General features: G+C 50.1%; 1 protein-coding gene across 2 annotated transcripts; it reads left to right on the top strand.

Annotated features, from left to right (window-relative positions):
• The first annotated feature begins 360 nt into the window (after positions 1–360).
• NR4A2 (nuclear receptor subfamily 4 group A member 2) lies at positions 361–11,521 on the top strand. Of its 2 annotated transcripts, none has more exons than XM_060687970.2 (8): positions 361–622; positions 2,383–2,504; positions 3,108–4,105; positions 5,680–5,809; positions 6,455–6,543; positions 7,881–8,083; positions 8,375–8,553; positions 9,615–11,521. In XM_060687970.2, the coding sequence occupies exons 3-8, from the start codon at positions 3,110–3,112 to the stop codon at positions 9,869–9,871; spliced, it is 1,854 nt and encodes a 617-aa protein (XP_060543953.1). In that variant the 5' UTR covers positions 361–622; positions 2,383–2,504; positions 3,108–3,109; the 3' UTR covers positions 9,872–11,521. The 2 variants fall into 2 exon arrangements, with proteins under 2 accessions (XP_060543953.1, XP_034281236.1); XM_034425345.3 differs by having other exon boundaries at positions 6,455–6,618.
• Positions 11,522–12,010: the final 489 nt, after the last annotated feature.

Below are 12,010 nucleotides of genomic sequence, written 5' to 3'. Positions count from 1 at the left end.
GGCGGGGAGAGAAAGGGAGTATTCAGTCTTTGTTTACGGTCTCGGATCTCCGGATGCACCAGCCCCAGACCAGGGAAAGGGGAAGGAAAAGGGTCGAGGATCTGTCCCTAATTTTGCAAAAGCTGCGCCAAGGTGAAGGCAAAGCAGCGAGAGCCGTTTCCCACCTTAAAAGCGCCACTCTTGGTGATGTCACGTCGGAAATTTACCAAAGCAAGATCTAGCCAACTGTACCGAGAGATCCAGCCCCTTGACTGGCTGATTGGGCAAGGCGGCACTGACGTGCACTGACGTTTGAAGACTTGGGATGCATTTGGCTGTGCAATACAGAGCCCACATAAACAAAGGCACATTGGAGGGAAGGGCCAGTCTGTCCTGCTTGCTCGCCCCGCGCTTCGCTCGTACTGTACTTCCCTAAGGAGCGAAGGGAAGAGTGTGTGTCCGCGCGCTGGCAGAGGCGAGTGAAGGCGAAAGGAAAGCGAGGACGAAGCGATCGGCGGCGAGGAGCGCCTCTCTGCTTCCTTCCTTTCGCCCGCCCGCCCGCCCGCTCGCTCGCCCTGGGAATCCGAACTGCCAACAGTTGAATGAATGAATGAATGAATGAAAGAGACACGCCACCTAACAAGTAAGTGGACTGCGACGGAGAATATATTCTGTCTTTTGGCTGGATGGTGCAACGTTTTTTTCCCTTACAGGCAAAGAAAAGTAGCCAGGAGATGGGATGGAGTGGGTGGGGTGAGATGGGGGGTGGGTGGGATTGGGACCGGGGAAGATCGCGGTTGCCAGATATAAAATATTAACCCCACCCACCCCCCGCCCCGTGCAGGCTTATCCAAAAAGTACCTCTTAAAAGGGCCTCGCCTATCGGCCTTCAGATCCGGAGACCTTCTCGCAGCCCACCTCGCAACTTCCAATCCCCCCAAAAGTGTGGATTTTCGGATAGAAAGCCGGAAGAGGAAACTTTGAGCGCAACCCCTGAGCTTGGTTTTCGGGGTTCAGGACCGCGGCATTCCATCCTCGGAGGGACTTCAAACGCAGGAAGGAAGGGGAAAAAAAGTTGTTGGGCGGAGGATTTGGGTTACTTGGGAACACTTTGATCTCCGTCAGCGACAAGGCTGAGCGCAGGGAGGACCAGCGCTCGGTCCTGGAGCAATACGCTGCCTTTCAGGTTGATTGCCGCCGGAGGTGGGCAGACTGCAATAAATTACTCCAGAGCACGTCGCCTAATAGCGAGGCCGGTCGGCCTCCTTGCCTGATGTAGGTGGGAGGCAGGGAAGAAGGAAAATCGCCCCCAGCCTTAGCTGAAACGGCCTAGATAGCAGGTTGTGCCAGAGTGAGAGGGGTTGTCGGCTTCGAACGGAGTTTTGAATTAAGGGCACAAGACTCCGGAATAGAAGCAAAGCGGAGTCGCCAAGAGAGGCTAGCTGAGCAGTCCAAGTATGAAACTTCCCAGGGTTTGCTACTTGTACGCGTGGGAAGCTGTTCGGGGGGGGGGCGATATCGGAGGATGCAATCATTGGAAAAGCCCCCGGAAAAAAACGATTTGCGTCAGTTCCGAAGGGGATCCGGAAGAGATGGCAGAGGTATTCCCGTCTCCCGTTCAATTCGGCTGCCTCGCTTGGCCGCGCGCATCCTTCGGACCCTCCAGCTCTCCCGGCGCGCAACTCCGGCGGCTCGGGTTGCTGCTTTCTTTGGCCTTTTAATTGCTTGCGCCTTTGTGCGCGCGCGTGCGAGCCAGCGGAGCGGCTGCGTGCTCTAATTAAATGCCGCCTCTGCCGCTCTGCCCCCCTTTGAAGGTTTGGAAGCCGGAGAGTGGCGGAATGTCGAGGGGAAAGGGGAGCGTGGGCCCCTCTTCTTCTTCTTCCTCCTCCCCCCGTCCTCCCGTCGCGCTTCTCCTTCTTATCACACGCCGCTGACGCCCCGCTGGAGAGAAGTTAGCCCAATGGGATGGCAAACACGCGTTCTGGAGGCTTGCGGGAGCTGTCAAGTGTAAGAGTTTGCGTGAGCGCGCATCTCTGCGGGCAGATGCGTGTCGACAAGCTATTAGGGATCGGGGGTGGGAGGAATAACTTGAGTGTCTGAATACTTTTGTTGCACAATGAGGGAATCAAATAGCGCGACGGCAACCAGAAAAGCCTCACAGGCAAAAAAAAGAAAAGAAAAAAGGTTTTCTTCTTTTCCAGCCAGCGGAAGAGACGCTCTCTGTCTATAGCGGCTTTTGGGAGGCTGTATTCCCAGCTCCACTAGCCACCTCAGGGCCTGGCAGAAGCAGGAATTTTGTGGCGCCCGCTAGTCCTCGTTGCCTCGTTGCCGGTCCAGGTGGGTGAGGCTGCAAAAGTAACGTCGTCTCCTTCTCCGCACCTTGCCCGTCTTTTTTTTTTTCAGGGAGCAACCGGACAGACTGGAGTCACCAGCGCTTCGCTCAAGTCTCGGCAACTTGTCTCTCCCTTGACTTCCGACGCTGTCTGCCTTCAATTCTCCCGAAAACGCCACTCACGCGGCTGAAGGTGGGTGACGCGGGTTGACCCTTTCCTCACCTCCCCCACCCCCACTCCGCCCCGCCAACCAGGAAGTCAAAATTCTCTTAAACCCGGAGAAAGCGGCCTCGGCCTTTTAGCCGGAGTTGGGCTGGCGGAACTCAGGCGAGAGAGAGGGACCGCGTCCATACATGTGCGTGCGGGTGGAGAAGAGAGGAGAGGAGGGGGCGTGCTGGGCTCCACTCTCAGCAGCTCCAGCGCGGGCAGCTCAGCATCCCATCTAGCCTCCCTTGTACTTGGCAGCGGGGGCATTGCTTTCTACTTACACCCCCGTCTCCTCCCCCACCGACGTTTAGCAAAGACCTCGCTGCTCTCTCTCTCTCTCTCTCCCCTCTCTCTATAGCAAGCCCTCCTGCTCGCCCATTTCCTCACTTCCCTACGGTTCGCGTTTTACCTCCCTTTCTGCCGCCGCTTGTCCTTTCTTGTCTTCCCTGGCACCTTCCTCCCCTCCTGGCTTGGCCTCTTTGTGGGAAGGGTGGGCGGGTGGGTGGGGTGGGGAGGGGAGGGCGAGGAATGGGATTGTTGCCCAGGAAAGCTGAGCCATGCTCTTGTTGTGCCGTGTTTCGTTTGCAGCCATGCCCTGCGTCCAGGCTCAGTACGGGTCCTCGCCGCAAGGAGCCAGCCCGGCCACGCAGAGCTACTCGTACCACCACTCGGCGGCTGCCGGGGAATACAGCTCGGACTTCTTAACGCCCGAGTTTGTCAAGTTTAGCATGGACCTGACCAACACTGAAATCACTGCCACCACTTCTCTCCCCAGCTTCAGTACCTTTATGGACAACTACGGCGCCGCTGCCGCCGCCGCTGCGGGTTACGACGTCAAGCCGCCCTGCCTCTACCAAATGCCGTCGCAGCCCCCGCCACCCCCGCCACCGGCGCCCTCCATCAAGGTCGAGGAGCTGCCCCTGCACGGCCACGGCTACCCGCCGCCGCCGCAGCCCCCCGCTGCCGGCGGGCCCCAGGCGCCTGATGAGCTGGCCGTCTACTACAAACCCTGCGCCTCGCCGCCCACCCCGGCCGCTGGTTTCGCGCCGGGTCAGAGCGTTTGGGACGAGGCCGGGCCGCTGCACGGCTTCCATCACCACCACCACCATCACCACCAAGCTTACGGTGGGGCGGCAGGAGGAGCGGCTGGCGGCGGCGGCGTGCATAAGGCAGCCCCGACGGCGGTGCCGCGTCTCTCGCTTTTCTCCTTCAAGCAATCGCCGCCCGGCATGCCGGTGGGCAGCTGCCAGATGCGTTTTGACGGGCCCCTGCATGCCCTACCGCTCAATGGGGAGCCCTCGGGCCACGGGCCTGGCGCCCACCACCACCACCATCACCATCACCACCATCACGACGGGCAGCCTTTCGCTCTGCCCAACCCTATCCGCAAGCAGGCCAGTGCCGCCGCCGTCGGGTTCCCCGGACTGCAGATCGGGCATGCCTCCCAGCTCCTGGATGCCCAGGTGCCTTCGCCGCCTTCGCGGGGCTCCCCCTCCAACGAGGGGCTGTGCGCCGTCTGCGGAGACAACGCTGCCTGCCAGCACTACGGCGTGCGCACCTGCGAGGGCTGCAAAGGCTTCTTTAAGGTGAGCTGATGCTCAGGCTGCCTCCTGGGGAGGCGGGGGGGGGGAGGGAAACGGCGGGAATCTCGTGTGTGTGCCTGTCTCCCCGATGCCAAGTACTATGCCGCTGATCTCCCATCCCTCCGTCCATCTCCTTCACCGTTTCCCTTTATCTTCAAGTTCCTGCCTCTGCTGAGTAGAAACTAACTCGCTTTAGACTCCAGCCGCTGTCAGTCTTGAGACTGGGCATCTAGAAGAAAAGAACAGGATCTCTATTTGAGGATCTAGTCTTAGCCCCCTTCCTGTCTCCAGATGTTAGCTGAGTTCAGAATGATAAAGGCGTCTTAGATCAAAATCCACATTTACTTACTAGGTTTTTAGTTCATAGGGAAAGAGAAAAAGCTCAGGAAGAGGGAAGCTAGTGGGGTTAGAACCTTATTAAACAGCATATATTCACTGCCCGTTTATTAGGCTGTTTGCCATCTAATCTCTAAAATAGTTCGGGCTCCTTGTACTTGGGCCACATCTATCTACACTAGATGTAAATATGCCGCTCACCACAGGAAAAAAACACCCTCAATTTTATTGTCCTGATACAGATTTGAGGCCTAGCTTTCTTGCTTTATTAAAAATAACATTTCATTCCTATGACACCTCCCCCCCAAATGACGCAGCCCTTTATTTTACCACGTTCTCCCTTGCCCTAGATTTTGATGGAGATAGTGCAAGCAGAAGAGGAACTGGCCGCTTTTAGCGGATGAATTCCTCTGCATCCTTTTCCTAGCCAGGGGGAAAGAAAGAACGTTTGAAAGAATCGGGAATGGCTTAAATTTAATCGGAGCTGTGAAGCTCGGAAGGGAACGTGCCACAATGCCCCGATTCTCTTTCTCTTCCTTTCTCCCTCATACCCAATCCACGGTCCAAGAGGCTTTTAAAATGCGCTGATTTATACAAGGCCTATTCCCAAGCTATAATCTACAAAAACGACCTGCAGTGGAGAACGAGTTGTTGGGAGTGTTCAACGCCTGTTGCCCTCTCCTAATCTCTCCACCTTTTCCTCCGTCAGTTCCAGTCCCACCTGGGGTGTGTGTGTGGGGTCTGTGTGGGGGCTCTTGTCCTGTCTGTGTAGGAGCTGAGCCGCGCGAGGGGGGGAGGGGGCTTTTTTGCAATTCATTTGCCTTAGGACTGGTTAGAAGAGAGAACCCCGTCTTAGCTAACTAAGTAGATCCGCAATCCCGATGGTCGAATTAAATTGTGTCCCCCCCCCACCCCGTAACTTCTTAACTGAATAACCGCATCCTTGAAAAGAAAAGAAAAGGAATTAAAAAAAAAAAAAACTCATAGGAATGCCTCGGGTTTGGGTTAATCGTTCAGTTTATAGCAGGCTCTCCAGACGGTACTCGGAGAACCCGCTCCCCAATTTTTTGTTAGAGGACCTGGAAAAGGAGAAACCGCTAGAGCGAGAGAGGAAGAAGAAGGGATCTTCTCAGCCCATGAAGCGCCTCAAACTCGGACCGCCTTCCGGGGATCCGCTCCGCTCTGTTCAGCTCCTCACCTCTCCTTTTCCCCCACCTCCCCTCTCTCCCCTGTCTCCACAGCGCACCGTCCAGAAAAACGCCAAATACGTTTGCTTAGCGAATAAGAACTGCCCCGTGGACAAACGCCGTCGGAATCGGTGCCAATACTGTCGTTTTCAGAAGTGCCTTGGGGTCGGCATGGTCAAAGAAGGTAGAGCCTGCCGTGGGCGGGCGCCTGGGGTGGCCAGAAGCACAGGCGGAGCAGCCGCGTCCCCAGCAGCGGCGAGAGGAGGCGCGGCGAAGCTCCAGCTGAGCTTCCGCGGGCGGCTTCTTCTGACCCTTGGGAGGCCCAGGGCTCCCCCCCCCACACCCAGGTCCTTCGGGACCATCTTCAGAGCATAAACCCTCGGGGTAATGGCAGGAGGCGAAGGCCTCTGAAAACCCGGACTAGACCTAAGATAACCTTTCCTGGGACAAGGCGCTTGCGGAATGCCTTAGTTTTAACCTTAAAGGGATTCCAGGGTCAGGGCAGATTGGGGTTTATGCGAAGAAACGTCAGGAGGGTTTGTAATCTCTTACATGTTTTTCCTAAACTCGTTTCTAAAAAAGTCAGCCTCATGTTTGGAAACTGAGCTCCGTAGGAGCCAAAGGAAGTCCGGAAAATATGACAACAGCCCCAATTCCTCTTTGGAAACTTTTTCTCTGGGCTGATATATTCAGCCACGAAGTTTTGACCCCAGTAGAAAAACAGGACATTAGATGGGTGGGTGGGTGGTTGTGTTGTCTTTTCTTTTTCTCTGCCTGGCCGGGCGACCTGAGGCATGATCTCTGAGTGGAGGCATCTTGTCTTTTTCAGTAGTTCGCACAGACAGCTTAAAAGGCCGAAGGGGTCGTTTGCCCTCGAAACCGAAGAGCCCCCAGGAGCCTTCTCCCCCTTCGCCCCCGGTGAGTCTGATCAGTGCCCTGGTGAGAGCTCATGTCGACTCCAACCCGGCTATGACCAGCCTGGACTATTCCAGGGTAAGCTGGAGACAATATTTGCCTACGGGGGTCCCCCCTCTCGGGCCACCAAATGAAATCCGCCTAGTCCCCAGTAAGGTCATTCTCCCTTCCACCACCCATTTGATGTGATTGTGCAGACACCTCCAAGGTGTTGGTGTCTCAGAGGGCTTGGAGATGTCTGGGCAAGAATTTGGTGTGTATGTGTGTGTATGTGTGCCTGCTGAAGGGGGAAGGGGAACTTCAAGCAGATGCAGATTGCATCTCTCTCTCTCTCTCTCTCTCTCTCTCTCTCTCTCTCTCTCTCTCTCTCTCTCTATATATATATATATATATATATATATATATATATATATACACACACACACACACACACACACACACACACTTGTCGGACTGTGGGCTGCTTTTGCAAATAGTGTTTACTGCTAGTTAAATGTATATAGGATTGTTTTGTTCCATACTAGAAGTTATTTCCCCCTGCCAGTAATTGAAGCAATGCTTTAGTTTGAAAAGGAGATGTTCCCCATTCAGACATCCTTAGGAAATGAAAGCCATTAAGAAAGATTAAACTCTGGTCAGGACACTCCCAAAGGAGATGACCAGAGCACCTGCCTCCTGGAAACTAACCTTCAGCTCCTTACTATGAGGATGTTGGTTTGTTTTTTCTCTTCTGCCTTATGGGACACGCGGTTTGAATTAAGTAAGGAGAGAAAAGTCACCTCTTTTTCAAGGCGTGATCAGTTGCTCCCTTCTCACAGTAGAACCACAAGCGAAGGAACATTTTTTTTAATGCATAAGAAATGAAATGTGATAGAGAGCCATAGGCGTTTGTGCTGAATGCATGTCACATGTTTGTATTGTGTGTATGGATTGATGGGTAGATTTCCCTTCCCCTTATTACTTCATTAGCACAACCGCTCATTCCCCCCCCCCAAACGCTTTCCAGAAGCTAAGCCAAACCCTGGAATTTTTGCTTCAGGGTGTCTTTCCAGAGTGTTTAAAGTTGACCCTTCCTCCTGGCCACAGCCATTTCCCCTCTTCGAGTGGCCATCCCTCCTAGTGCCACCCCTAATTGAATTAATTGCCATGGGACATCTAATTTCTTCACTGGCCAGAGCGAGGTTTAATTGTTATAAAAACTTGGCTCCCCTCCTCTAAATGGGGTTAGCAATTTCACGGGCTATAGATTTCAGAGAGCCTCATTAAATTGCTGGGGTCTTTCTCTTACTTCCCTCCCCCTTCCCTCTCTCTCCCCCATCTTCCTTGCCATGGAATCCCAGTTCCAAGCAAATCCAGATTATCAGATGAGCGGTGATGACACACAGCACATCCAGCAGTTTTATGATCTCTTAACTGGTTCCATGGATATTATCCGGGGCTGGGCAGAAAAGATCCCGGGCTTCACTGACCTTCCCAAACAAGACCAAGATCTGCTGTTTGAATCTGCCTTCCTGGAGCTTTTCGTCCTGCGGCTAGCCTACAGGTAAGTAGGAAGTGCTCTCTCCAAGTTGAAGGTCACCTGCAAATGTATACGTGGATGTGCAGGGCCTGTGGGATACATGTGCACACCCAGACACATCCCTTGCGATCCTTGTGATGAGCAAACCTGCGCTGTTCAAGGTCCGCTGAGCTGCGTTTTTATTAACTCCTCAGTAATTAGGTCCCTCTTAAGCCTTCCATTTATTGCTTGGCGAATAATTAGTTGTTTGCCTTTCTCTATTTCCCCCTCCCCTTTTCTGGCCGCCCTGTAAACCCCCTTCCCCCCCCCCCGCAGGTCAAACCCCGTGGAAGGGAAGCTCATCTTTTGTAATGGTGTGGTCCTGCACCGGCTGCAATGTGTCCGTGGGTTTGGGGAATGGATCGATTCCATTGTGGAGTTCTCTTCCAGCCTGCAGAATATGAACGTTGATATCTCTGCCTTTTCCTGCATCGCTGCCCTAGCCATGGTGACAGGTGAGACCCAGCTTCTGGCTCTTCCTCTTTATTCTGATCACCCAGGGATGTTTTATTTCAGATGAAGTGATCTGGAATAAGTAACCAGTTTCTCCATTTTAGTGATGAGTATAGATTAATTTTTTAAAAGGAATTTTAGTCTTTCTGGGCAAGCTGAAAATCTCTGCCCCATGCCCTGTTTCAACTTGTCAGGGCAGAGGAGAATTCTCAGTTAGAAAAGATCCACATTCTTCCAATATAGAGTTAAAACCCACAACAGGTCACACTCCTTGCCCTTGTTTTATTTTAGAAGTTCTAAACTGCATATTGGGTTTTCTTCTCACTTCTTTTCCCACAAACTCCAGGTTTTTATTCTGGATTACGTAAACCTATTCCTTTAACCTTCCTATGCTCCTACTTAAAGTAAACTAGAGTTTATCATTATGTCCCGGATGAATATGAAGTAATCCAAAGTAATTGCCCTTTTATACAATCACCATTGGCAATAGGGAATAGAATTCACAAATCAAGATATATGCACGAAGACATGTTTATGTTCACAAAGTAGCCAATCACAAAGTAGCCAATCATATTTTATGTTAATATGGTGGACATCCAACCCCTGTGATTAATTTAAGGTTCAGCATGCCTGCCAATCCAGAGTATTGGGTTAATTGATCAAACCATGAAGGGGCTCTTATGAACAGAGGCTTTATGAGAGAACCTTTATGTTTGAATTGTTATAATACCCGATAGTTCTGTAGCACACTGGACGTTCAAGAGTACTGACTCAAATGGAGGAGTCGCAACTGCAACTGACCCACAACTACAATTTCACAATGCTGTCTAATTTGCAGCCGCATGAAAGAAAGTCCCCTGAGTTCAGAAACTTCAGTTTATTCCAAACTATGTAGTTTAGCATTGGGACTTTAAGGAGTAAGGGGTAGTTAAAGCAGGGGTAGGGTCTCCCAATGCGTAATTTGTAGTCTCCTAACAAGGCCTGTTGAAGTGCCCATCCCTCAGCCACCCCCTTAGATTTGTCCAGAGCTGGGTCTAAATCAGCAATTTCTTGTCCTTTGCAGAGAGGCACGGCTTGAAGGAGCCCAAACGGGTGGAAGAACTACAGAACAAGATTGTCAATTGTCTCAAGGACCATGTGACTTTCAACAACGGCGGCCTGAACCGGCCAAATTACTTGTCGAAACTCCTGGGCAAGCTCCCGGAACTGCGCACCCTCTGCACGCAAGGCCTGCAGCGTATTTTCTACCTGAAACTGGAAGATTTGGTGCCTCCACCAGCAATAATTGACAAACTTTTCTTGGACACTTTACCTTTTTAAAAACAAAGACCTAGAGAGGGAGAGAGAAAGTGTAAGGGGAGGGGGGGAAATCTAGAAAGAAAGACTATGCTGCTGTGCCCTCAAAGTTGGAGAACTTTCAAAGCCTCGGAGGTGGGGGGGAATGCAAGCAAGCAAGGAGATGGAAGCCCCAGGAGAAAAGCGAGAGCCCCCCTCCCCACCCCCATAAGGAAGGAGCACCTCCGGCTGTCGCATGCTCCCACCCCTCCAAACTGTGGCTTAGCTTGTCCTGCAGAACAGTGACTGAAAACTGGGGGCTGTGGCCATGCTGAATTCCGTTCCTTGGACTACACACAGATTCCCATGGTACAAGCTTTTTATTCTTGCCTAAACAAACAAAACAAAAAGCAAAAAGCAAAAGTCTCTTTCGCTCCCATCCACTCCCTTTTCCCCAAAGCAAAAAGGACACACAGATTTTTTTTTTTTAAAGTTCATTACTATGATTGTGAGGATGGCTGTGACCAAGGACTATAAGTTAGGAAGCTGAGTCTTGCTTGGGCTTTAGCTGCTGCTGCTGCTGGCAAGAGTATTAAGAGGATCCTCTCAATCTTCCCCTCCCCCTTTCATAAAACTTTTAAAGTGTTTTCTGCTGTAAAGGGAAAGCTGTAATATATAGAAGATGAAATTAAGGGTGGGGGAGGGAGAGGGGTGCAGCATGAATCGACAGAAGGCAAAGGATTGTACACTTATCAGATGCAGTTTGGCTTTTTCTTTCTAAAAAAAACAAAGTAAAACTATTCTGTGCCTATTTATGAATAAGCTATTCAAACCATTATAAAATTAGAGAGAGAGAGAGAGAAAAAGAGACTAAATCAAAGGGATTTGAACAAAAAGATGTGATTATTTAAGATTTAAATCAAAAGAAAGTCTGATGATTCTAGGAAGACAATGTTATTATAGGCACTTGCTATTTCAGTAAGGTCTATATTCTATAAATAGTTATTTCAGACACTATGTAGTCTGCTAGATTTTATAAAGATTGGTAGTTCTCTAAGAAGCTTCAAACGTTTTTTCTCAGTTGTAAAATAGGTGGGCACAGGTGTTACACGAATCCAACAGACTCCCCACCCACATCCATTTCTGGAAAATCTTCCGAAAGGGACCCATATTCCCGTGTTTGTAAACACCGTTTGGCATTCCTTGTTTGTAAGTGTCGTATGTATTGTTGATGCTGATTAAAAAGAAAACAGTTTATATCTTGATCATTTTGTTGTCTGAGGAGAAACCAGTCTTGCATGCACAAGCTTTTTTGACTATTTCCAGAGTGTTTATCTCATATATAGATCTCCCTGGAAATTATTGAGCACTTTGTCTTTTTATTTCAAGTTTCTTTTGTTGAGGGAGGGAGTTGTTTTTTTAATGCCTAAAATTGTTAATATATTATTTTACGTATCAATACAATGTTTTTTAATGCCATATTCTGTAGTATATCTATTTTTCTTTGTATATTTCCAGTATGGCATATTTTAAAACCACTGCCTCTTCCCTTTCCTCTCTCCCACTCTACCCACCCCACAATTTCTCCATGTGGTGTATATGACAGTTAGAAGCTGACACTTTCTCCCTAAACTCTTTCTTGGAGAAAGATAATTTTAATGTTTACAGCAAATAAATCCATGTCAACGAACAGAATCCCGTCTTTTTTCTCTTTAGGAAAAAAAAAGTCCCAGAAGCCTCCCATGATAGATAGTTACTCGGATGATGAGGATGGTGAGGATGATTCATAGCACTGAAACAGCAGGTTAAAGAAATGCTATATGTATGATGGCTTATCTGACCTGGGAAAAGGAATTTGCTGTTTTAAGTGGCAAAAGGAGGCAAAGCTAAGATGTATAGTTTACTTTCTTTTTCTAACTTTAAGACCATGTAGTGTTTGTTGTTTCTACCATTTTAGCCTTCCTTTGAAACCTCTGGGAACCTAAGTTAAATACATAAATATTTGCCTTATCTAGCTCTAAAAAATTAAATAGGTCCTACTTAGTGCAATCCATTCTAGTGGAATTAGCTTTTGTGAGTAATCTGTGCCTCAGTCTCTGATTCTGAATGTTCTACACCAAATGGAGTAGGCAAGGTGTAGCAAAAAAGAAATGGGGTAGAAACAGGCTGGAATAAGTTAAGGTA

Source organism: Pantherophis guttatus, chromosome 1, assembly GCF_059756535.1.
Source record: "Pantherophis guttatus breed Tessera chromosome 1, ASM5975653v1, whole genome shotgun sequence".
Lineage (NCBI taxonomy): Eukaryota > Metazoa > Chordata > Lepidosauria > Squamata > Colubridae > Pantherophis > Pantherophis guttatus.
This window is presented reverse-complemented; position numbering and strand designations above follow the sequence as displayed.

What these genes read in the sequence shown, in the direction of transcription:
- NR4A2 (XM_034425345.3), top strand. Translation starts at nt 3,110, where the DNA reads ATGCCCTGCGTCCAGGCTCAGTACGGGTCCTCGCCGCAAGGAGCCAGC. An exon ending in GGTCGGCATGGTCAAAGAAG is followed by an intron (nt 5,810 to 6,454) that starts GTAGAGCCTGCC and finishes TGTCTTTTTCAG; the next exon opens with TAGTTCGCACAGACAGCTTA. An exon ending in CCAGCCTGGACTATTCCAGG is followed by an intron (nt 6,619 to 7,880) that starts GTAAGCTGGAGA and finishes ATGGAATCCCAG; the next exon opens with TTCCAAGCAAATCCAGATTA.